This window comes from Polypterus senegalus, chromosome 3 (assembly GCF_016835505.1).
Source record: "Polypterus senegalus isolate Bchr_013 chromosome 3, ASM1683550v1, whole genome shotgun sequence".
NCBI lineage: Eukaryota > Metazoa > Chordata > Cladistia > Polypteriformes > Polypteridae > Polypterus > Polypterus senegalus.
In genome coordinates this window covers 303,485,469-303,510,191 of record NC_053156.1, presented here as the reverse complement: position 1 = coordinate 303,510,191, position 24,723 = coordinate 303,485,469, and the positions used below count along the sequence as shown (strand labels likewise).

General features: G+C 41.0%; 1 protein-coding gene across 2 annotated transcripts in view; it reads right to left on the bottom strand.

The window, feature by feature from the left end:
- Window positions 1-24,723, bottom strand: part of LOC120526382 (putative ankyrin repeat domain-containing protein 20A2) — a 49,380-nt gene that overhangs the window by 1,833 nt on the left and 22,824 nt on the right. For both annotated transcript variants that reach the window (XM_039749520.1, XM_039749521.1), the window contains exons 7-18: window positions 19,695-19,765; window positions 17,805-17,938; window positions 17,536-17,620; window positions 11,978-12,136; window positions 7,434-7,570; window positions 6,824-6,962; window positions 5,510-5,667; window positions 5,322-5,388; window positions 4,009-4,152; window positions 3,784-3,938; window positions 3,570-3,660; window positions 3,341-3,493 (exon numbers count right to left, since the gene is read on the bottom strand). In XM_039749520.1, coding sequence (XP_039605454.1) covers window positions 3,341-3,493; window positions 3,570-3,660; window positions 3,784-3,938; window positions 4,009-4,152; window positions 5,322-5,388; window positions 5,510-5,667; window positions 6,824-6,962; window positions 7,434-7,570; window positions 11,978-12,136; window positions 17,536-17,620; window positions 17,805-17,938; window positions 19,695-19,765 — 1,493 coding nt within the window. The remainder of the gene's footprint in view (window positions 1-3,340; window positions 3,494-3,569; window positions 3,661-3,783; window positions 3,939-4,008; window positions 4,153-5,321; window positions 5,389-5,509; window positions 5,668-6,823; window positions 6,963-7,433; window positions 7,571-11,977; window positions 12,137-17,535; window positions 17,621-17,804; window positions 17,939-19,694; window positions 19,766-24,723) is intronic.

Here is a 24,723-nt window from a genome sequence, read left to right as displayed (position 1 = left end):
CTATTTATATCAACTAAAGAAGGAATTAAAAAAAAAAAATGTTGTTTATGGGCTGGATTTGGAATTGGAAGAGGATTTTTTTTCTCTCACAATGTCACAATCGAGGTGCGTTTGTCTGATCTGTCAATCTATCATTGCTATACCAAAGAAGGAAAATGTGGAAAGGCACTTTTGAACTGTTCATAAAAACTATGAAAATGACTTCCTTCCAAAAAACAATCTGAAAAAGAGAAAGGAGAGGGAACTAAAATCACAGTTAATCAGACAGCCGTCATTTTTCAAAACAAAGTCAGACACACCGAAGCATCGTTTCGGGTGAGTCACTCGATCGTTAAGCATAAGAAGTCCTTCCAAGATGGAGAGATGATAAAAGAGGACTTTGTTGAGGCAGTTGGCTGGGGTGAAATTCCTGCTGAGATTTCAAGGCCCCTGGCCGGAGAAAAAGGAGTTTCTCCTCGTCATTAAACATGCAGAATACAAGCAACTTAATAATGATCAATGGCCTCTAGACTTGGCATTTTTTTTCCGATCTGACCAACATGTTGGATGAGCTTAATTTACAGCTGCAAGGAAAAGAGAAAACCATGTGGTCAATATGATTCGCTCAGTTAATGCTTTCAAACGAAAAATGCAACATCTGTCCCCAAAGCTGCAGCTCCTTGATTTGGGGAACATTCAAAAACCTTGTGTCAGAGCTGGAGACGCAATGGAAGGCGTGTGGGCAACTTGACAGCATTCGCTACACACGGCAGATTGAAAATTGTCTGTCAGACTTTATCTAATGGAATAAAAGTAACGATTTGAGTGTTGTCCAATATAGTGGAGTAAGAGTAGCGTTTCTTCTTCACAAATGTACTCAAGTAAAAGTAAAAAGTATGGTGCAGTAAAACTACTCTCAGAAGTACAAGTTTTTTAAAAAGTTACTCAAGTAAATGTAACTCGTTACTACCCACCTCTGTCTGATACTCAGTATATATATATATATATAATTTTTAATGTAGGTAGATCATTTTGACCTGTCATTTTAAAAGTATCTCACAAGCCAAAAAAGTGTGGGCACCCCTGTGTTAAACAATTAGCCACTATAACCAAAGAAAGTCCTCTGTTATCTATGCTGACTTTGAATCTGGAGGAAAAAAATAGAGAGAGTTTGCTGCTGCTGTCACAGGTACCCATTCAGTTATAAACCTGAGAAAGAAAGATTTTTGTTTAGCTCTGCTGGTTCAGAAGAGTAGTCTTGTAAAGACCATTAGACATCTAGAGTATAAACGAAAGACCTGTGTGTATGGAGTAGTCCGCTCTGCTCACACTCAACCACAGCCACTAGATGGCGCATGCATGCACTTTTAATTCAGCGCTTGCACCACACTTCTTACTATGAAGGAACTGTCTGCAGCAAACACTACCACACAACAACAATGCTGTGCTAAAGACATGAATGAAGAGACACAACTTTGAAATGAAGCAAAAGCCACAGGTGAACAACGTGCAAGTGAAACACCTCAGCAACGGAGGGCAAGGCTTGAGGTTTTCACTAAAAACATGGACTATCTGGAGGTATTTTCTCAAGACAAAGATTAACAGGACTCATATGCCAGCGATACGACTGATAAGAGACGTTATTGCCAGTGTCTTTTTACGAAAGCTTTGGTTAGGGTTAGCCATGCTGACTTTCAATTTTGAGAAAGAGCTTTGTAATGGACACCCTTGCTGTTATAAACCTTATTGGCCAATGAAAAATTTGGAGTTTTGTTTTAGCCATGCTGGCTAAGAATGGCAGTCTTGTAATCTGAAGACCATTCAGTAGCTGCTAGAGACGACCAACAAGGTGTTTGCCACCCTGAGTGAATTTATGTGCTGAGACAAATGGTGTTGTGATCAGGATGAGTGTAGCAAGGCTCAAAGAGAGAGGAGAGCGAGAGAGAGAGAGTCTGCTACTACATGCAGGGCCCACAAAAAGTATTCACCCTCTTTGAAGTTTTCGTATTCTATTGTTATGCAACACTAAATTTACAGCAGAGCAGGGGGTTTCACTTGACTGTTTCTGGAAGGTCCAACTTGAAGTCAGTACGGTGGCCTAACCCACACAATGAAGACAAAAAAACATGGCAAGCATCTCTATAATAAACAAAAGTCGGGGCAGAAACAAGAAAATCTCCAAGTCAACAGATATTCAGGAAAATCAATCATGAAGAAACGGAGAAAGTACAGCAGAGGTGAAAATGTACTAGAGTAGGCCATCAATAGAAACAAGTGAGGGAGGCCTACAAGAGACCTTGATGGACTCTGAAGGAATCCCAAGCTACACTGTCTCACTGTAGAGGGACTGTGCAGACGACACCCACGCCCGAGTGCTTCACCAATCACAGTTTTACAGGAATGTTGTAAGGAAAAAACACAACACACAGAGGACAAATGGGAGACTCTGAAGTCAGCTAAGATGGTGTTTATGTTGTCTGATGAAGCCAAACAGCACATTATCACAAACACACCACCTCCATCACAAAGCATGGTGGTGACAGGATCATGTATTGGCAATGCTTCTCTGCAATTGAGAATTGGTGGACGGCCCTGACAAAGGCTGCTCTCTCCTGATCCCATGACACCTGACATGAAGGGGGAAATGGCCAATTAACGGTGAGAGACACCTGCGCATACAGACTCCAGGCCATCAACTAAATACTAACTCAAAGAGAATGAATATTTACGCCTTCAATTATTTTGTGTTTTATATTTTTTAATTCGTTTAGACCACTCTGCAGACATCTGTTGTCACTTTGACACTAATGAGTCTTTTTCTGTGGAACTGTGTCAAAAAAGGCCCAAAAAAAATCAATTCAAGTTGTAAAAGAATAAAATGTGACAACTTTTACAGGGTAAACATTTATATAGGCCTTGTAAGGAGCTTCTTATAGTTAGAAGCACAATCAGCCACTATAACCAGAGAGGTCCACTTTTAGCTCTTCTGCACATTGGGTGCCCATTAATGGTGGCTGAAGAAGTTCCCCTACTAGTACTTTGATGGTATAGAATTGCGCTATATAAATGTAATTATCCATTTTGGCTAGAATAAAAAAACGGCCATCAATATTGACATTTGGTACACAGTGCTGAAATGTCCTCTGTTCCCGGTCTACAGGAAATGCTGCATACCGTGAAAGGCACTATATAAGGTCAATGTGTGAGCTAAGATGAGGCCTAAATGAAAGAATTCCTTGTCCTACAGTGCCAAAGGCACAAGAGAATTGTCACAACAAGGTGACAGCCATCAGAATGACCCTAGCAGCCAACTGGCAAGAGACATGCAGAAAGAAAGCCATCCAACAACTGGGGCCTGTACCTCTCTCTTCAGTTGTTTGTTGTCCATTTTCATTTCGTGGTTCTCCACCTCCAGATGTCGCCGCTGCCTGTTGCTCTCCTCCAGCAGAGCCTGAGCTTCCTTGAATTTGGCAAGTGTGTCCATCACATCCCGTTGAAGCTGCTCTGCGGCGGCCTGAGAGGAAATGACCCATCAATAGAGGCTTTGTTCTCCCACATTTTTTGACTTGGCTGTGGAGATCTGTACTTACCTCTACTGACTTCTCCTTTTCCCGTTGCCGCTCGTGCATCTTGCTGCTCTTTCGGAAGGAGGCCTTCAGCTTCTTGTGCTCCATCTGCAGTCTAAAGGGCAGCAGAGTTAATGATTTGTTTCTTTGGCCGACTGCTCTTGACTTCAGGTTGACCAATGTCCTTGTAGGAGAAGGGGATTGGAACGGGCATCTCACTTTCTCCCAGTTTTTTTACCTTCGTAGCTGCTCCTTCATCCCACTGCCTGCAAAAAGGGCCTCCTGCAGAAGACATGAGGAGGCCTTCATCTCCACCTCTCTGTTCTCAAGTGTGCGGCGTAGGTCCTGACACTGCTGCTCCAAGGTCAGCCTGTGTGTCTCAGACTCCATCAACTAAACGAAGAAGAAGAACAAGCAGTTAGAGAAGCAGGCCATCAACAACAAGGAAGCTCAGCTCACCAACCTTCTTATTCAGCTCCTTCATTTCTCGCTCCAGAGCTTCATTCTGCTCCCGCAGCGGTGTGTGCAGTCCAGTGCTGTCCTTCAAGCACACATCTGGGTGACCAGCCTTCCTCGTATTCTCATCGTTTGCATCTCCATGGGTGACCTAAATGGGTCAAAGAGCACATTTGTTTCACTGTGCCATGGGTGGGACATCAGTGATTTTCGAAGGAGGGTGGAGGTCTGTTAATAGTGGGGGGCGTGTGGGAATTCAGTTTTCAAAATTGTCTTTTACTATTATATAGTGATTCATATATAAATATAGTTTCTTATCTATTCAATATGTAGCACCTTTAACATTATCTATATATCTATATATATACATTATATATATATCTATATATTTGATTAGGGCCTTTCATTTCTATTTATTATGCTGGGGATCAAACTTTTCATGCCTTTCATGTCCATTATATCATTCCTTTGATTATTTTGCTATCTAGGCATTTTATAGATCCTTTCATATCTATTATATAGCGCTTTTCATAATCTGTCATTCATACTTTTGTACCTATAATATAGTGCCTTTCAAAACTATTGTATCTTTTCTTTCATATTTATCTATGAAATATATGGTACAGTGTCTTATTATATCTATGACACTGTGCCTTTCATATCAATCTATTATTCATTATAGTACCTTTTATATCTATAATCTATCACACTGGGGATCAACCAGTTTATAATTATGCATTTATTATATAGTGCCTTTTACATCTATGTACTATATAGTGCTTTTTTCTTTTATAATTCCTTTCATTACTATAGACTTCATTTCACATCTATGATATAGTGCCTTAGTGTAGTAGCTTTCTTATGTATTATGTAATTCTTTTAATACCTATTATAGTTTATTTCACATGTCTATTATACAGTGTCTTTCACATCTATTATATAGTGCCTTTAAAATGTATTACATATCTATAATTTGCCTTTCATTGCTGCCTATTACATGGTGTATCATTCCTCTCTTACCTATGTAATTATGTAATCAATTATATACTTCATTTTACATCTATCAATTATATGTGTCTTTCAAATCTATTTATTTTACTGGGATCAACCTTTACCAGTTAATCTTTCACTTCTATGTATTTATCAAACAATGCCCTACATATCTATTATACAGTGCCTTTCATATCTACTATGGCATTCCTCTTATGTATTTCATTTCACATCTATGACACAGTGCCTTTTATAGCTACCTATTATACTGTATATTATCAGTTATATAAAATATATACTGAGGTTCAAAAAGGTTATGTAGACACCTACATCATGAAACTGAGTGTGAAGGCTCCGCAGTTGGCTGGCCAGCTCTTCAATCCCCTCAATGCGTCCCCTGATGACAAAGAGAAAATAAGAAAGAAGAAAATGCAGCAAGTTAACCGGCCTGTTCAAAAGCTCCCCTATATGGCACAGGTAGCAGACGGCTATGCCCATTCTCAATCAGCTTTCATTACTTTTGAATATCCTCTTTTGAGCCTTCAGTATCTGAAGTGGAAAAGTTTGCATGCGAGAGTTCATCAGACAGATCCGGGGACAAGTTGAACATCTCCTTCACTTTGCCGCTCACCAGGCTCATCCAGTCTGCACAGGACTCCAAGGAGGCAGGCTCCTCCTGCATAGTGAACAAATAACATCTGACATTGACAAGAGAGACGGAGAGCTTACAGAGGCACTTAAATCAGTAGCCGAGTGAGCCTTGTGTCAGACTCCATAGCTCTGTAGAGCACTTGTGAGAAGATCAGCAGCTGTGCAGACAGAGAGGCACAGCGGCAGCAATGGGTGCCATGACATTGACTCTTGATGACAGACTTCCCATCTCCTGGTGCTACCAGATGCCTATCAGTATGGCGTTGTTTAGTACTATGTTACAAAGCACTTTGAGATGGTCCGCTTTGATTAAGGCACTCTATAGAATATAGAATAGTGAGCCCATGAGTTCACTTTCAAAGGTGCATCAAATCAAGAGCAACCTCTCATTATGAGCCAGCATCAAGAAGCTACTGGCTGTGAAAAATTAGATATCTATTCATTATACTGTATCTTCCATATCTATCCATCCATTACAGAGTGCCTTTCATAGCTGCATCTCTTCATCATTGGAATGAGCTACCTACTATGAAGAATTAAGATATCTACCTATTCATTATATTGTGTCCATTACTTTGATACATCTATTATATAGTTCTTTTGATACATATCTTCATAATGGGAGTGAATGACTGACTAGCTGTGAGGAATCAGCTATCATACAGTGCCTTTCATATCTGTCTTCATCATGGCAATCAGCTACCAGCAGTGAAGAACTAACTATAGTGCCTTTCATATCTATTATATAGTGACTTTCATGTCAGTCTTCATCATGGGAATGAGGTACTGGCTGTGAAGAACTCTTTCCATTATGTAGTGCATTGTATGTCCATCTTCATTACAGGGATGATCAACCAGCTGTGAAGAATTAACTATCCATTATATAGTGCCTTTCACTTTGATCCATATATCCAGTATATACTATCTTTCTTATCTATTATGTAGTGTTTTTGATCTTGATCTATCAAGTTATTACACAGCCCCTTAAACTTTGACCTACCTATCCATTATATAGCATCTTTCAATTTAAATCAATCAATCTATTATGCACTGACCTTTATATCCATCCATCAATTATTATATAGAACCATTCACATCTATTATAGACCATCCTTCATTGCCATCCCAAGGCGAGTTAACACGAGTTAACACTATATAGTTCCTTTCATTACAAGTCTAACCATTTTCTGCTGTAGCTCTCTCTCTCCATCTCTTTCTCTCAGCCAGTGTATCTTGTCACATCTCTCATGCACACTTCTTCGCTGGTAGGCACCTGGGTCACCAGCAGCCATTATCTTGATGTCACTTTGAATTTCCAGTCTGAAATAGAATAAGGAAGAGTCAAGTTATGCTGGGGATTGGAGCAGAGAGCCAGGTGTCACTGAAATGCCTTGTGAACTCGGGCTGATTGAGGGGTGCCATATGTGGTACTTCACCATTTCTGTGGGCACACAGATAGGTGACATCTGGAACAGACTGAGTGACACTGCTTCAGAAAATGGGCGCTAAAAACCAAAGTCTGCTCTTTTGCCAAGGAGAAAAGACATGGCAACCATAGGGTAATATTTATAGTGTGTTTTGACATCACTTCACCTGCCTGTCTGGAGCTTAATAGACTGCATTGCTCTCAAAGCTACTGGGCACACAAGTGAACTTAACACTCAACAGTCAGCCATGACATTTGAGATTCCCCTGCAGCATGTCAGTTGCTCTTTTTTATTGCCAAGGCACCTCAAGCCACATGCCAATTCCTGTTGACACTGCCGGACAGACTAAGGAGGCATTAGGTACCCGTGCAGACATGCAGCGCCAGTCCATGGTTCACCATATGTGGAGCGCCCCTTGTGTTTCTTCTCTCCCGTTTCATTGTGCTCTTTGCTCTTCTGACATGTCCTTCGCTCCTGGGTCCTTGACATGCATGTCAAATCCTGTCAAAAACAAGAAGAAAGATGAGGAATTAAACACTTGATAATACAAACATGCTGACTGTAGACATCCTGGGAAAGCCACAAGAGGCTCAACAAAGCACCACCTGTGACTGCCGTTGATGGATGGCCTGCATGAAACAACTCGACTCCCAGTGGACCAAACTTGTGAAAAATTTGGTAATTATTCATCAAGGAAATTTGTCTGGAAAGTTCAATTGTCTCCTAGTTATTTCACATACAGCATGCTGTACGAAGCTATGAAATTTCTAAACTTCACATTGAAAAGGACAGGAGAATTTGCAAACTCTACTTTAAAAAATAAAACAAAAAACAGAGAAACGGTCTCTGCGACTTCAACTACGAATTAGTTTAATGATGCAAATTTTAGGGTCTCTTTCCCTGGTATAACTGGTAGATTTCCTTTTATTTGTCTAACAGCCCATCCTGACAGCAAAATGGACCCTCAAACCAAGTTAACCAAATGGCGGGAGAAGCACACGGGCATAAGCGGCTGGTAAACCGGCCGCTCACTGCTCTTGCCACTTGAGGCAAATTAACCGCAATGTGAAGGTTAAGAAAAAACAGAACGAATAAAGGCTTTGCTTAGACGTTGCTGGTTAATAAACCAAAGCAGCAGAGCAGGTTGGTGTGGAGATTATGAGAATATTCTGACTTTACTTAAAGTTAAACACGATATCACCCACAAATCTCCTTGACGTGTAAATGATTTGAATTTGAATTTAGAACACATCAACTGAACCCTTGATTGCTTTTAACTACAGCACATATTATTTTCTGTGTCAGTTTAAAATGCAATGCAAGAGCAAACCACATTTTAATTCACCTCCATACATCATAATGTCATAGCTAAATGCAAAGCCAACGTGTTGCAATTTGCTTAGCGGCTGCTCCGAGTGTATTGCATTTTGATTCAATGACCAAGCATTAATCATGACAAAAATGAATGGAATCAATAGGAAATTAAAAAAAAAAACTTCACAGTGGATTAATAAAGATGTAAAAAAGAAGTTGCAAAGGAAAAAAAAACTGCTTTATAAGGCATATAAGACTAATGATTGCAAAGTGAATCGTAGAGCGTATGAGAACATGAGGGCAACCATTAAGAAGGATATCAGAGAGGCTAAAAGACAGTTGGAGAGGAACATAGCAGATAAGGAGAAAGACGACCCTAAGAGTTTCTTTCAGTATTTTAGTAGTAAAAGAACAGACAAGGAGGAGGTCAAGTGCATCAGGAACAGTAATGGGGAATTAAAAGACACAGACAATGAAACAGCAGACGCCCTAAACTTACATTTATCTGAGGTGTTTACAAGTGAGCAAGTGGATAAGCTCAGAGCAGTAACAGAGACTACTAAGGAGGTACTGAGGGATTTGGAAATTGTAAAGAGAGAAGAGCTGCTCAGATTAAATAAGCTGAAATCAAACAAATCACCAGGCCCAGATAATATTTACCCACAAGTTCTTAAGGAGGCTAGTGAGTGCAGATATAAACCCTTGACATACAGTATATTTTTAGGACTGTGCTCTGGAGAGATTTTGAAGGACTGTACAGTGACAAATATCATCCCATTATATAAAAAGGGTGACAGGGCAGATCCAAGCAACTATAGGCAAGTAAGCTTAATGTGCATCGCAGGAAAATTAATAGAAGGAATTATTAAGGATAAGATTGAGCAACACCTGGCAAGGACAGGAGATATTCTGAACAGTCAACATGGGGTCAGAAGAGGGAGGTTTTGTTTTACTAACATGCTGGAATTCTGTGAGGAGGCAACAAAAGGATACGATCAAAGTGGAGCTTATGATATTATTTATCTGGACTTTCAGAAAGCATTTGATGAGGTGCCATGTGTGAGGGTGGACATCAAACTAAAAGAAGTGGGAGTTCAAGGTGATGATTTTAGATGGGTGCAGAATTGGCTCAGACACAGGAAGCAGAGGGTGATGGTGTGAGGAACCTCATCAGAATTAGTGATTTTACAAGTGGTGACCAGCAGGGGTTAGTGCTGCTATTTTATATATATATATATATATATATATATATATATATATATATATATATATATATATATATATATGAATGATTTAGATAGGAATATAAATAACAAGCTGGTGAAGTTTGCAGATGATACCAAGATAGGTGGATTACCAAATAATTTGGAATCCGTTATATCATCACAGAGGGACTTGGTTTGGGCAGATTTGTGGCAGATGAAATTTAATGTCAGTAAATGTAAAGAATTACACATAGGAAGTAAAAATGTGAGGTTTGAATACACAATGGGGATCACAATATTGAGTGTACGAGAAGGATTTAGGAGTCATAGTGGACTCTAAGCTATCGACTTCCTGACAGTGTTCAGAATCCATTAAGAAGACTAACAGAATCTAAGGTTATATAGCGCCTTGATGTGTGCAGTACAAGTCACAGGAGGTTCTGCTCAGGCTTTATAAACACACTGGCGAGGCCTCATCTGGAGTCCTGTGTGCAGTTTTGGTCTCCGGGCTATAAAAAGGACATAACAGCACAAGAAAAGGTCCAGAGAAGAGTGACTAGGCTGATTATAGGGCTACAGGGGATGAGCGATGAGGAAAGATTAAAAGAGCTGAGCCTTTACAGTTTAAGAAAAAAAAGATTAAGAGGAGACCTGAGTGAAGTGTTTAAAATTATGAAGGGAATTAGTCCAGTGGATCTAGACGGTGACTTTAAAATGAGTTCATCAAGAACACGGGGACACAGTTGAAAACTTTTGAAGGGTAAATTTCACACAAACATTAGGAAGTTTTTCTTTACACAAAGAATGATAGACATTTGGAATAAGCGACCAAGTACAGTAGTGTGGTAGACAGTAAGACTTTAGGGACTTTCAAAACTCGAGTTGATGTTTTTCTGGAAGGAATAAGTGGACAGGACTTGTGAGCTTTATTGGGCTGAATGGCCTGTTCTTGTCTCGAGTGTGCTAATGTTCTAATTATGTTGTCAACTGCAAATAACCCAATCAGTGTCAAAAGTGGGACGGGGGAATCAACAGCTGGGGTAAGATGTGATCCACTTTTAAACCTTCCTGTGTTCTGGAGGAAAGCATCAATTTCACCAATGTGGAGTCTGAAGTGTCACTCAAAAGTTTTACTCCCATGTTATTTAAATATTGTGCTATGTTTGCCTTCTATCATATTGCTTCATTCTTCTTCTGAAAGTCCTGATCAACATATCGAGATGTTTAGCAATTGCCAATAAGGTCATCCCCATCTGCAGGCATTTAAAACCATATTTGATGTGAATGTCACTGAATGGACACTCCTGTTGACAACCCAAATAATCGCATACTCTTGAAGGTGTTCTAAGTTCTAAGTGACTGGAACACCTTTCACTGTAACTGCTGATGCTGATCGTTCATTTAATTACGTTCAGTTTTGGTAGGATTAATGCCTGCACTTGAATCAAAATGTAATACACTCGGAGCAGCCACAAAGCAAAATGCAAAAAATTTGCTTTGGTTTTAGTTATGATCTATGGACATGAATTAAAATACAATACACCTTTGTATTGCATTTTAAACTGACATAAAATTCTGTACTGTAGTGAAACGCATCAAATCATTTGATACATTTTTTAATTACGACATAGTAACACAGCACAAATGCAAAGAATTAAGTGCATATGCATTGCAATGTAGTTAACGAGTTGGATTGCATTTAATTCTGGCACAAACTATCTTCCATATTTATGTACGCTCTTTCAAAAACAAATTCTGGTCTGTTAAGTTTGTTTGATTGTCTCAGATTCTAAATGTACAATATATTGAAGAAGGGATTTCTCCAGCAGATCCACAAAGCAGTCCCCATCACGTCATGTCAAATGAAACTAAAACCGTTAAATCCAAATGGAGAAATTTCAAAAGCCCCCAATTCTCAGTGCTGTGCATCACCTGACCAACTCCCTGAGTTTGCTGACCTGTTCTCAACTTCTCTACTCTTGCTGAGGACCAACAGTATAGTAGAGACCAGACCAAAATGAAGACAAGAAAGCATTCAGAATAAGTCAGTGACAGAATCAAAGAAGAGCACAGGTCTGGAGAAGGGGACAAGAGCTCAGACCTCCGTGCAGTCCACCATACAGAAGTGGAAAAAAACACTGCCAGGCCAAGCAGTCTTTCAAGAATGGCACTTCTCATATAAGCTATTATGATATCACTTGTCACTCACCTCCAGGCTGCACTCCAAACAAAGTCCTTAGAGCTCCACCAAAGTGTCACAGACTGTGCAATGCTACCATCAATTTAAAATGACTGAATGTTGTTCCTTCTCAAAGTAACAGGACCCCAACAGACCCCCACACCCCCACCAACCTCATACTGGATTTCTGAACACCAGAGTTCACCACACCTGTGCCTTCAGGTGGTCCTTGGCTTCTACTGGCAGCTTTTCATCCTGGTCTCTGAGGTCCTCAAGCTGTTGGATTCTGGCATTCATTGAAGCAGCACTCAAGTTGCCCACAGTTGCTGTGTCCTTGGTATTGTGCTGTTGGTTTGGTGACGATGCCATCTGAATCAAAAGATAATGGTCATGGTCAAGATCAGGTTTATTGTCATGAGTACGTAGCACAATGAAACTGTTACTATCTTCTCAGAACAGCTTACAATAACACAATAGCAATACAGAGACAAATCATAAAAAAGCATGCCACATAAATTATACAGTGTAATATATGTATCATTCACACTAAAATATCTATATATATATATATATATATAATTCACTAAGGCAAGACAACCATGGAAAGCACGCCGGAAGGGGCGTGGATTCACTAAGCCACCGACAAGTGAGACATCTATGGCGCATGCAGGAAGGAGCCACGCCCACTAACTCCAAGACCATTGGATACGATGACAACTCGCAGGGCCACGGCCACTAACTCGGACGCGACGACACAGAACAAATGGGGTCATTTATATTTGTCTGTTGTAGAGGCCACATGCAGTGCAGGTTAGGTTAATGTCATGTGCATGTCATGCACCTCCAAGCTACATTGACTGTTCATAGAAGCGTGTTTCTCGCGGAGGTGAATCGCCATATGCAGCGTGTGAAACGGTTTGCGAGGGGTATCCCATGGGATCCTTAAAACCATCCTTTACAACTGAGGTTAAAGCACAATGAAGTAAGCAGTCTTTAAAAACTGACTTTTCGGTCACGACGCACGACGCGTGCACCATAGCAAACTGTTTTACACGCTACATACAGCTATTCGCATCTGCGACAAACATGCGTTTTCTTAGATGCTGCTGCAGGAACACAGAAGACGTTGTCCTGCCCACCAACACTCCTTTTTCACCGGCCGGCGTCTACCCTCGCTCTCTAGGCATTCACACTGCCTGCCTATTTGCCCGGACGCAAAAACTCACCGACCACCCAGTTACCCCATTTCGTCTGTGGCAAGAGTCCACATGCACGTTTGAGCCACGCGACGTTTGTTATGCCGCGGGTTCACTATTGTGTTGTATTTTGCTTTCTCCAGAGTTCCATCTTTTCATTCACTTACTGTTGTATTCTCGCACCAACCCTTTTTAGACATCCATGTCTTTCCAGAAGTGTTTATGCTTGTTATGGTGTGAGGAACCAGATCAGAATTGGCTGATGTTAAGAGTGGTGGTCCACAGGGGTCAGTGCTTGGGCCGATGCAGTTTTTAATATATACTAGCTGACGCCTACCGTAGCATACGGCGGTGTAAGAACAGGAACGGAAAACGGTGAGAAAGGAATTCAGAAATCAAGAAGAAAGAAATACTTCTTGAAAGACGCAGTTGTGAATCGGTGTTTTGCTTGTTTTTGCTCGGTTATTGTAGATTAACGCAAATCTTTGCAAACGTTTGTCCTTGGGACTTGTTGATAGAAATGGAGAAGGCGAGTCTGAGTGGGAATTGTGTGCGTTTAAATTTAAAAGGGAGATTGTTGTTGGAAGGAAGGAGAGAGTTTCTGGGAATGAAGACTGTTTCAGAATTTTGGATAGCAATCAGTTTGCACTCAATAATCTCTATATATAATCTTCATTTGGATCTTGATCTTTGTTTGTCCGCGAATTAATTCGAAGAAGCACTAGATGGCAGTAGAGAGACAGCTAAAACATAGGCATTGCATTAAAAATCTCCTCCAGGCTTATACTACTGAAGACTGTAGTACTACAGTCACACCTCAAAACACAGACATTCAAACTAAACAAATTGTTGTGCTTTAAATTAACTAAAGAGATCTTCATTTAGATCTTGATCTTTGTTTGTCCGCGAATTCCACGCATGCGTAGACCACCTTCCAGTTTAGTACGTTGTTGTTACTCACGGATATCAACAATGTGCCGGAATAACGAAAGGGGTGGTGGACAGTGTTACGCTGGTTAGCTCCTGAGGCCTGGTTAGAGAATGAGATTGCCGAAGATAAAAGGTACGTGCCTACGTAAAATATGAATGAAAGAAAGACAGTGGGTAAAATGAATGACAACGCAACAGCACGTTCCGGAAATTATTATTGTTACGTTGTAGCCGCCGAGTGCTGCGCGTCTCACAGTTGTACCATGGCTTGATCACAGGTCAGTGAAGAGTGATCCCTATTTATGCTTTCAAGAGCCTGGATACCTATGTGTACCCCCTTTTATAACCTTTGCTCCGTGTATATTGCCTTACTCTTTGGATTGCCACAAAGCAACCTGCGAGATTGGAGAAAGGTTGAGAAGAGTTCGTGTGAGGAAACGGCAGCGTCATGAAAATGAGATGGACTGAACGGACAGAAGCAGAAATGCTCCTACATCACCACATAATTACTATTCGGACAGTGATTCTGAGTAGGCCGTTCCTATCGAATCAATGTCCAAGGGTTTTCTTTTGTAATTTTTTTTCCCTTATAAAAAATCATAATGCTGTGCGACGAAAAGCCCAGTTCACGACTGGCAGCCGCATTTAAACAGGGAGCCCTTCACAGACAACTTTTAACACGCGCAACGTAGTTGGGCGCACATGGCTACTCTCTATTTCTCTTTTGGTTTGTCCTGCTTCCTCTTCAAACCCGATCCCCCCCACACACAGCCCACATGGCATTTCTCGATTCCTATTCCTCCTCTTCCAAACCCTTCCCCACGCTGGCTGCAGCCTCCCATACACCCCCACGCCGCTTTTCTCGATTCCCATTCCTCCTTTGGACTACCACGTTCCCCGCTCTTCTCTCACGACCCCTTTGGTGTCATGTCACCGCTGAAGTGAAAGGTCATGCGGTCAGGCTAGATAGGGCGGTGATGTGACGTGTCTGGGTTTGAAGAGGAAGCAGGACAAATCAGAAGAGAAATATATATAAGCGATAAATGATTTAGATAGGAGTATTAGTAACAAGCTGGTTAAGTTTGCTGATGATGCCAAGATAGGTGAATTGCCAGATAATTTGGAATCTGTTATATCATCACAGAAGGACTTGGACAGCAGACAGGCTTGGGCAGATTTGTGGCAGATGAAACTTAATGTCAGTAAATGTAAAGTATTACAAATAGGAAGTGAAAAAGTAAGGTCTGAATACACAATGGGGGGTCTGAAAATTGAGAGTCCACCTTATGAGAAGGATTTAGGAGTCACAGTGGACTCTAAGCTATCGACTGCCAGACAGTGTTCAGAAGCCATTAAGAAGGCTAACAGAATGTCAGGTTATATAGCGCCTTGATGTGTGGAGTTCAAGTCAAAGGAGGTTCTGCTTAGCTTTATAACACACTGGTGAGGCCTCATCTGGAGTCCTGTGTGCAGTTTGGGTCTCCAGGCTACTAAAAGGACATAGCAGCACAAGAAAATGTCAAGAGAAGAGCAGCTAGGCTAATTCCAGGGCTACAGGGGATTTGGAGTATGGAAGCTCAACCCTGTTGAGGCCCGTGGCCACCACCAGGGGGTACCTGGAGAACTGTTGAGCCCTTTGATGCTGTCAGAAGTAGGTCAATGAGCACCTAAAGCACTTCCAGGTGCCTTATAAAAGGAGCCAGCAGCCATTACTTTGGGAGCCAGAGTTGGGTGGGAGAAAATGAAGCTCGCCAGGAGGAGTGGAGTTGAGGGAAAAAAGGGAGAAGAGAAGGTTATTTGCTGACCTGTGCTTGGGACTGTGCTGTACTGGTGGGAAATGGACAAAGGCGTTTCCAACGGGAAACAAAGAAAAATTAAAGTGTGTGTGTGCTTGCACTTGTGTCCTGCCTGCCTGTGTTGGGGTTAGGGTGGCTGTATACGCCCTTGGGGTATTATATATTTATACAGTTTATGTTAAAATATTTCAATCCTTATTATTTACTATTCAGCAACCTTACTCATGGACAGAAATTGTTTATGGACTTTGGCTTATTTTAGAATTTTGATTATTGGACTACAGACCAGGTTTGTTTACTTTGAGGTTTGCCTTAATCAGCATCACATTTCTTCATGCACAGTAGGCATTCTCCATATTATTGTAATTGGAGATTTTCTTATAAATTTTTCCTCAAGTTTTCCACAGGGTATAAAAATGTTCTTGGTATCATTTATGGAATTTTTTTTTTATTTATTTTAAGATCGGAGCCTCCATTTAAAAGTTCACTTTTATTTCATGTCTTTGTCAACGCCAATTTGTTTTTTTTTTTTTTTAAACACCACAATGTTGTGGGCTTCACATTGGTTGTTTTCTTGATGTTTGTATCCCAGGATGCATCTGGATGGAGAGATAATGACATCACTAACACGACTATTTAAAAGTTCACCTAGACTGTTCAACGTTTTATGATTTGGATAGCATTCTACTTCAGTTTGTGACTCTCCCTGTTTATTTTTGGTTTTGATCTTAAGAGTTTCTTTGACTATGATTTTCAATCTTGCCCTTATATTCTGATGTTCTATTAGTAGTCTGCTGGTTTGGGCCTGTGTTTTAATTTTACTGACTTTGTTTTTTCTTCTGTCTTTACTCTCTGAATAACTTACTATCTGTCGAGAATCCACATATGGCTTTACTCCTCCTTTTTAAAGAACTAGGGGGCTCTGCCCCCTGCTCATTTCGCTTGCATTACCGGGGTGCACAATGTGCCAGCCACTTCGTGTCTCTGCCACTCATGTTGTGAAGAGGGGGGCTGAACGCACACTAAGGAGATGCAGTCGCTCCTCTGAAACCCCCTTTTAAAACGGTCATACAATGGGAAACAAATACTTTTTTTTTTTTTACCTACTCTGTGCTCGATCAGCTGCTGATGTGCTGCACGATCTGCATGTCACGCAGCACTTCAAACGTTAAAAAACCTGTACAGCAGCTGTCCTTTTGTCTCACGGGAGTTAAAGTGTCTCCAAGAAGGTCACGTCTTGACCGAAGATTATTTTTATATAATAGAGAGATAAGACTCATTTTCTTAAATAAGGCTTCTTGTGAATAGGTTGGCAAATGCAACAATGACTGAGTATTGTGACAATCTCCATTTTTAAAGTTTGAAAAATTGGGAAGTGTCTTACTAAGCATAAATAGGTTTCTGTCAGAGTTTTCAATCACATCTGTATAGCACAACTTTTCAAAAGTATTAATTTAAATATATGAGAAAGTTTGCCCAATATTTCCTACATTTGTTGGTCAAACTGGTGACACTAGCTGGTTAAAATTTGTTAAGGGCATAGTTGGCAGAACAGGAAAATTTGCTGATAAATGTTTCTTGACTGAAAATTGACCAAGAGTCAAAAGACTATTAGTAGTATGTAGACGATTTATGTAAAAGACACCTAAGCCCTGAAAAGTAGTCAAGACAGAATGCAAGGGCTGACAGGGCAGAGAAAAAATAAATGAAGCCATCACTAGAAAAAGAGGGTGACAGAGGCAGCAGTGAGAGTGAGGCCTTGCACAAGTAAAGGACGCCAAAGTGAAGTTTTATCACTTGACTGTCCACACGTATACTCGCATACAACCAGAAAACAGATTCTCACCTCCTGGATGCCATTCTGAAAATGTCTACATTGGAGGTCCTGCCGTTGAGCACTTGCCACCAGACCAGGACTTTCAATTCCACGTCTGAAGTTAGAGAAAGAGAATAAAGAAGAAGAGTAAATCAGAGCTCACACCTTTCCCTTCTGCATTCACACCTAAAAGCCTTTTAGAAAAACTTCTCTGCCACTCATCGTGACTGGCACAGGGACAGCGGTACCTTCAGGAATTGGCAGATCACTTCAGCTACAGATTAACACACAAGAGGTACCTCTGCAAATCTTCAGTATCATCCATCCAAAATTTACTAGAAGAGGAGAACTCTTCTGCCATCTCCATTTTACCAAATTCCATTCCATTAAATGGCACGAGCCCCATGCCATCGGTGTGTTTCTGCTCAGCCTCCTAGAAATACGAGTAGGAAAGAGGAGAAAAGCATGAGTGTTGGCAAAAGCTAAGGTGGCATAAACAGGCCTTCATTGGGCTCGCCTTGAACAAAGAGGATTTATTAAATATATTGTGGGATATGGCCCAGACACAGACAGGTAGACATGTTTACCGCACCCAACACCTGTTTATTTACACAAGTGACACAGCACACAACCCAATACTCCCCCAAAGTCCAGGCCTCTCAACAATGCCTCTCTTCAGGTCCACCTCCACTCCACTCCACTCCACTCCTCCCGAGCTTTGTCTTTCTTCCTCCCGACTTCAGCCATCAAATGGAGGGAGGCGGCCCCTTTTAAATCTACCCGGACGTGCTCCAGGTGCCTCTCGATGACCTTCTGCCTGCACTCCCTGGTGTGGCGGAAGTACTGGCTATGCACCCGGAAGCAGTCCGGGTGTCCCTGGTCTTCTTCCCCCCAGCACTTCCAGATGTGGCAGAAGTGCCGAGGACCAGGGTTCCTCAGGCATTCAGGCGCCCCCTGGCGGTGACCACGGGCCCCTATTGGGTTGCGCTTCCATGCTCCTTTCCCGTGGTCCCCATAGCCACCAGTGCAGTTGCCCACTCGTGGTCTGGAGGAGGCGTAACCCCTCTTATGGTCCTTCTGGGTGTCCTAGCTGGGTACGGCCCCCAACTCTCGCCACAATATATACACTCTGTTGGGTGTATTCAGCTTGACAAATGCAAAGAGCCTTCTACTGGATTGCGTTTCATAATACATGTAGTAGGTTTTCATTGCAATCAATGACATTTCACAGACATTACCATTGCTGATAAGAATCCAACAACAAATGCTGCATAACTGTCATAACATGATTAACGTAATAAAGGAAAACCTGACAAGAAATAAATAAAATGACACAGTAAGAACTCACCTCACTCCATTAGCCATCCTTGTAATTTGGCATCATTGATGATGCAAAACGAGAGCTATTTGCAAATAAATAACAAATTCCTTTGACAGCTCCTGTATAAAGAGGGCACACTGGCCTTCCATGACCCGTGTATGAGACTCTAGCAGTCAGACCATCGGTGACTTCACTCTCTGTGACAGTCAATGAGCTCCAATGGGATTGGCACAGACTTTCTATTGCTTTATGTATTGTTTTTATTTAAAATCTTCTTTATGAGGCCAGAGTGACACTGTATGGACCTTCTCTTGAAGTAAAAACAGCAATGCATTTTATGAATTTCACATGATGCTTCTACTGGTGTATACACACACACACACACACAGTGGATTGAGTATTTAGACCTCTTCACTTATTTGCACAATTAACTGTGTTGTAGTATTTAATTTTAAATGGATAAATTCACCATTTTTGCTCATCAATCTGGGCTCAATAACACATACTGACAAACTGAAAACATTTTTTCACATAGATTCTGGCGTCCCAAAGAGCATTCATTTAGAGGTCCCTGAGCTCAGAGGGCTCAAAATCAAAGGTACAAGAGCACAAATTACTTTTTGAAGTGCAAGAAATCTGACAACAAGCATAGCAACCATACACAATATGGCAATGGCCATACAACGACTGTCACAAATTGGTGGGTGCCATATAACAAAAAAAAGAGAAAAAAAGGGCGTTTCCACTAAAATGATAAAGACTTTTTAAAATAAGACGTTATGCAATAATGATCAAAACTGAATTTCATGACAAGAAGAGAAGCTCCCAAATCCAAGATGAACTGACAGAGGTATAGTCCTTGACCCACCTGAGGTCCTGCCCCAAGAGACAAAGCACTTTGTTCATTCCATCTGAAAGGTGGCGGGTTTTGTCTGAACTCTGAAAAGAAGCACATTATACCAAAAAGAGCTGAAACAAATCCTGAGAAGACAATGATACATGCAGACAGACAGACAGAGTGAAAGGCACGATCGATCGATAGAGTGAAAGGCACTATATGATAGATACAAATCTATCTATTTTGTTCCCATTGGTAAATTTGGCTTTTTATAGAAGCTCTTAAAATAAATATATACATAAATATTTTTGCACACACTGTGGTCTGAACACACACACCAGAATGACTTAAAAATGAAGACACTTTTAAAAAGAAAGAAATGTCCCAGTGAGGTGCCATACTGGTATATTGCTGTTGATATAAAAAAGAGCCTGTAGCGTTTTCTTGACACACTTTTGGTGAATAATGTGCATTATCATCAAATATTGAATTACATTTTTTTGCCTTCTTTCTTTGTATGCTTTAATTCTGAAAAAATCTATTACTATTTGATGATGATTGATTTATGAGATTTTAAGCAACAATACTGTATCTTTGTTGTGTTTTATAGATATCATAAAAAAAGAACATCATAAGTGGTTTCACATAGCAAGCTTAGCTTTGAAGTCAAGTTGGCACAAGTGAAGGTGAGTGGCCAGAGAGGATTTGAAATAGTTGGTCAGCTTGTTCTGATTCTGTCCTATTTATAATTTTACCTGAGCTTGATGTATTTTCCTCATCATTGTTTTTTAGGGGTGACACAGTGGCACAGTGGGTAGGCTGCTGCCTCGCAGTAAGGAGACCCGTCTGGGTTCACTTCCCGGGTCCTCCCTGCGTGGGGTGTGCATGTTCTCTCCGTGTCTGTGTGAGTTTCCTCCAGGTGCTCCAGTTTCCTCCCACAGTCCAAAGACATTGAGGTTAGGTGCATTGGCGATCCTAGTGTGTGCTTGGAGTGTGTGTGTGTGTGCCCTGTGGTGGGCTGGCACACTGCCTGGGATTTATTCCTGCCTTGTGCCCTTTGTTGGCTGGGATTGGCACCAACAGACCCCCATGACCCTGTGTTAGAATTTAACAGGTTGGATAATGGATGGTTAGCAAGGTTTTAGGTTTAAAACATCACAGATTCTAGATTTAAGGCCCCTTTTCTTAGTTTGTCAAGCATGTCGACCTTTTCTGATCCTGTTAAGATTCAAGAGAGAGGTGTGTGCCATCAAGAGTCACGTCGAGTGATGTCACTAGTGTATTGTTTTAGTCGTTGATGCCACGTAGACCTCACTGTCCATGTTTGTGGATGCTTAGTAAATATTTTGCACTATTTTTCTAAAAACCTTTTCTGGCAACTCTGAATATAGACTTCAAATTTTGTTCCATTGTGATTTGACAACTAACAGGCTTGTTTTTCAATTTATACCCATGGTTTGTATTCTGGCTTTGTTTAAATTTTCTGGACCATCCTTAACAAACAATGACAAGAGTGGTCAGAAACACTAATGTATTAGATTATGATGGCAGTGTTAAAATGTGGGATGTTTTGCTCTTGTGTTCCTATTTTTTTTCCATTTTGAATTTTTTAAAAACATTAACATCACCACTGTGCACTTCCTGTGTATCTGAGATTACGGAGAAAAACTTTTGATTTTGTTGTGTGAATTTGGTTTGTATTGATATCTTATGTTTAAGACTCTTTAACTACAAGTAAGCTTACTGTTTAGAGTAGCGCTTCTCAACCTTCAAGTATTTGCAACCCGAGTTTTCATAACAGTTTTAAATCGCACCTTTTTTGAAAGGAGCCCACTAATACCAATTTGTTCTTTTTTAATTAATGATATATCATAGATGCATACTTTATTAGGATATAGCGGGTTGGATAATAGCTGGATTGATAGAATGTAGTTTAAGTTCATTTGTTTTGGTTTCAATAGATGTATTTTTCATATTTTTGATTTTTGTTTTCTTTTTTTCACATCTTCACACCCCCCATTTTGTTACTTTGTGCCCCCGTAGGGGGGCCCTCCCCACAAGTTGAGAGCCACTGGTTTAGTGTTGGATGAATGACAGAACGGCTCTCTGGTTTAAAAATGTAGTTTGTTCACTTGATTACATTTTATCTTCTGCATCCATCACTTAGTACTGATGAGCAAACCTTTCTGAATTAAAGTTCAGTGAAAACACAGAAATATTCTAAAATTCTGATAAACTTGACAAAATGCATGGAAGTCACTTCCTCTTCTGCGTTAAATAGTGAGGAGCTTAACATGCTTCATCCATTAATGAAGAAACAACTTACGATTAATCTATGCAGAACAATAAAGTATTGGTATAATATTTTCATTATTAGGATAACCAGATTTTCAGTGTCTCAAAATGGGACACAACTTATCAGTCAAGAGATCAAGTATGGGCTCCCCTTGGATTTTCATGCATATAACGCTATACAGCTTGGTGGAGTTGTGTTTATGGTAGAATATTCCTTTATGAAATGGTCAGCCTGTTAAAACTTGGACATTTTGTAACCCAATAAACATTACATGGTATGTATTACCTGAAATTAGGATTGTCTGTTCAGGTCACTCATTATGGTCTAAAACTAACATATCACTCAAATTAAAATGCCGTGTGTTTCTTCAAGTTCAGCTGGAGTACCAATCAAGTAGTGACATTACACCAGTGTATGGACTGTTAATTATTCACGTCTACGTGAAATCAGAGCAGGCAGCATTGTAATGTGTGAGGTGGAGCATGCTAATGGCATAAGTGCATGTAAATTCTGCACATTCACAATGCAAACTGGGCAGGTAGTGCAGATTGAGTCCTAACATTTCCCATCCAACATGACTGCTAGGGCTCTGGGATGTCACGCTGGCCTTGCAAAGCATCATTAAGTGCTGCCTCAGATTGTTTAAGCCAGGCGCACAGGGGTTTTTCAGGGAATAATTTGGCAATTAGTTCTTAGTAAACAGAACAGACGTTGGCAGTAGAGAACGAGTGGAGGTTGGTCCCCCATGGCCCCATACACCAGTGGTTGTTAAAACTACGAGTCATGACCCAAATTAGGCTGCAGAAATGTTTGTAGTGTGTCATCCTTCCGAATGTGTAATAAAATAAGAGGAGTTCATTCAAGCTGGAATTCAGTAACAAGTGGCACACTGCCTTCTATTTAGAATAACATTTACTGGGGTAGTATGCAATCTGGGACGCAGCCTATAAACAACACTGTTGATGTATTACAGAGAGCTTGTGCTTCTGTGCTACAGAAACCATAAAACTCCTCTCACAACCACTGAAACTGAGAAGACTGCCAAACACAAGAATAACAAATGGGGAGTGAAGAAGGAAAGACTGATGAGCTTGTGGAGCGAAGGGACTGTGACACCAGTTGGAAATTAAAGTAATGGGTGTGGCACAAGGACCTTACTGTGTGCTCACCATTACCACATGCATTGATTTTAAGTCAGTAACAGATGTGCAAATAAGATTTCGTATTAAATTTAACGTACCTTGGCAAGAATGAATTCCTCCTTGAAACTCTATCATAAAGTGATTCAATAAACTTTAAATTAACTGGTAGTCTGAAGGACGTGTTTGTTGGACTAATAAGAACTGCAACAACACCAGAAAATATCAAAAGGGTGAGACATGCTGTGAAGTGGAATTCTAATCCCCATTGTTGGCTTGTACAAACACAAAAAACAAAACAATTTATATACCACCATGTGACGATGTGGGTTCTGGCTCCACACTCCCTTTGATGTTTGGGAACCCTTGAACCCAACACCGTCGATAATGTTGCCGAGTGAGCTAGTCAATGGAGGCAAATTAAGCATCTGAGCAAGGGGAAGGTAAAAAGTGCCAAAGTGTTTTTATTTAAAATCAGTCAACAAAACAAAAACAGTGTTCATAAATAGTGCAGATCTTCATAGTTCATTAAATAAATAACCCATAAAAGAACGTGGGAGTAAAACCAATATATAGAAAAAACTCCTTAAAAACGAGAGGTTAAAATCTTCTTTAGGAAGCTGTCTTTAAAAACCAACAACAAATCCGGTGCATCGTTTATTAGCGTTTTCTGTTAGCGTCTCACCTGCTTATCCCGTTTGGGCTTAGCAGCAGGCAAGACGCTCTCTGCAGCTGCCCTCCTACAACACACGCGAGACTGGAGACCTCCCGATCCCTGGCTTCGGTATGGCACTCATCCCAGTCCCGGAGAACTTGGTTTCCCACAACGCCAGGTCGCCACGTTGGGGATTCCCATCACCAAGTCTCCCGACTTCCGCTGCCTTTCCATGGCCTCTCCGCAGCCAGTCGCCTTCTCTGGTCACTCCCGCTACCTGATCGCTCAGCGGGAGCGACATCAACACCAACACGTGGGTGTCGGCCTAACACCCAGCTTTCATGCAGCTGTCCCATGAAGCGCCATTCGCCGCCTCGTCCGCCGCTTCTTCGCGGCTCTCTCTCACCGACCTGCTTCCTCTACTACTCCCAATAACCTCCGTCCTCTCCTTTCCTTTTTCTCTCCGATCGTTTCCTCCTTTTCTCTGAACGTTTCTTTCTCCCCATAAAACCAACTCGCGCTTCTTTTAAAACGTGAGGGGCCATCACAGCTGTAGCATTAGCCACGGGAGCAATCACGAATGTGGGCAGTTCCTCACCTGTGCACACGGTGAGAAACGCCCACATCGACGACTGCCCCGCTGCTCGCTACAACAACGCCTCACGGCCGCCTGGTGCGGTGATTATTTATTTAAAATCAATGGCCTTTTCTCCACGAGCTGTGGACCCATAACACCACACACCAACCAACTCATACGCTTACATACAACTCAAGGTGCTTTCCACAGGTTAAAACAATAAAAACAAAAATATACCACATTTACTTGGATTACTCTCGTTAATTAATACTATGATAATTTCTAATAAATCAAAGTATAGTAAATACAAAACCAGCAGGGTGTTGTTAAGCAAAATGTAACCACTAAAGTGCAAAATAAAACTTCACTCTTATCAGAAAAAAGGGATTTCT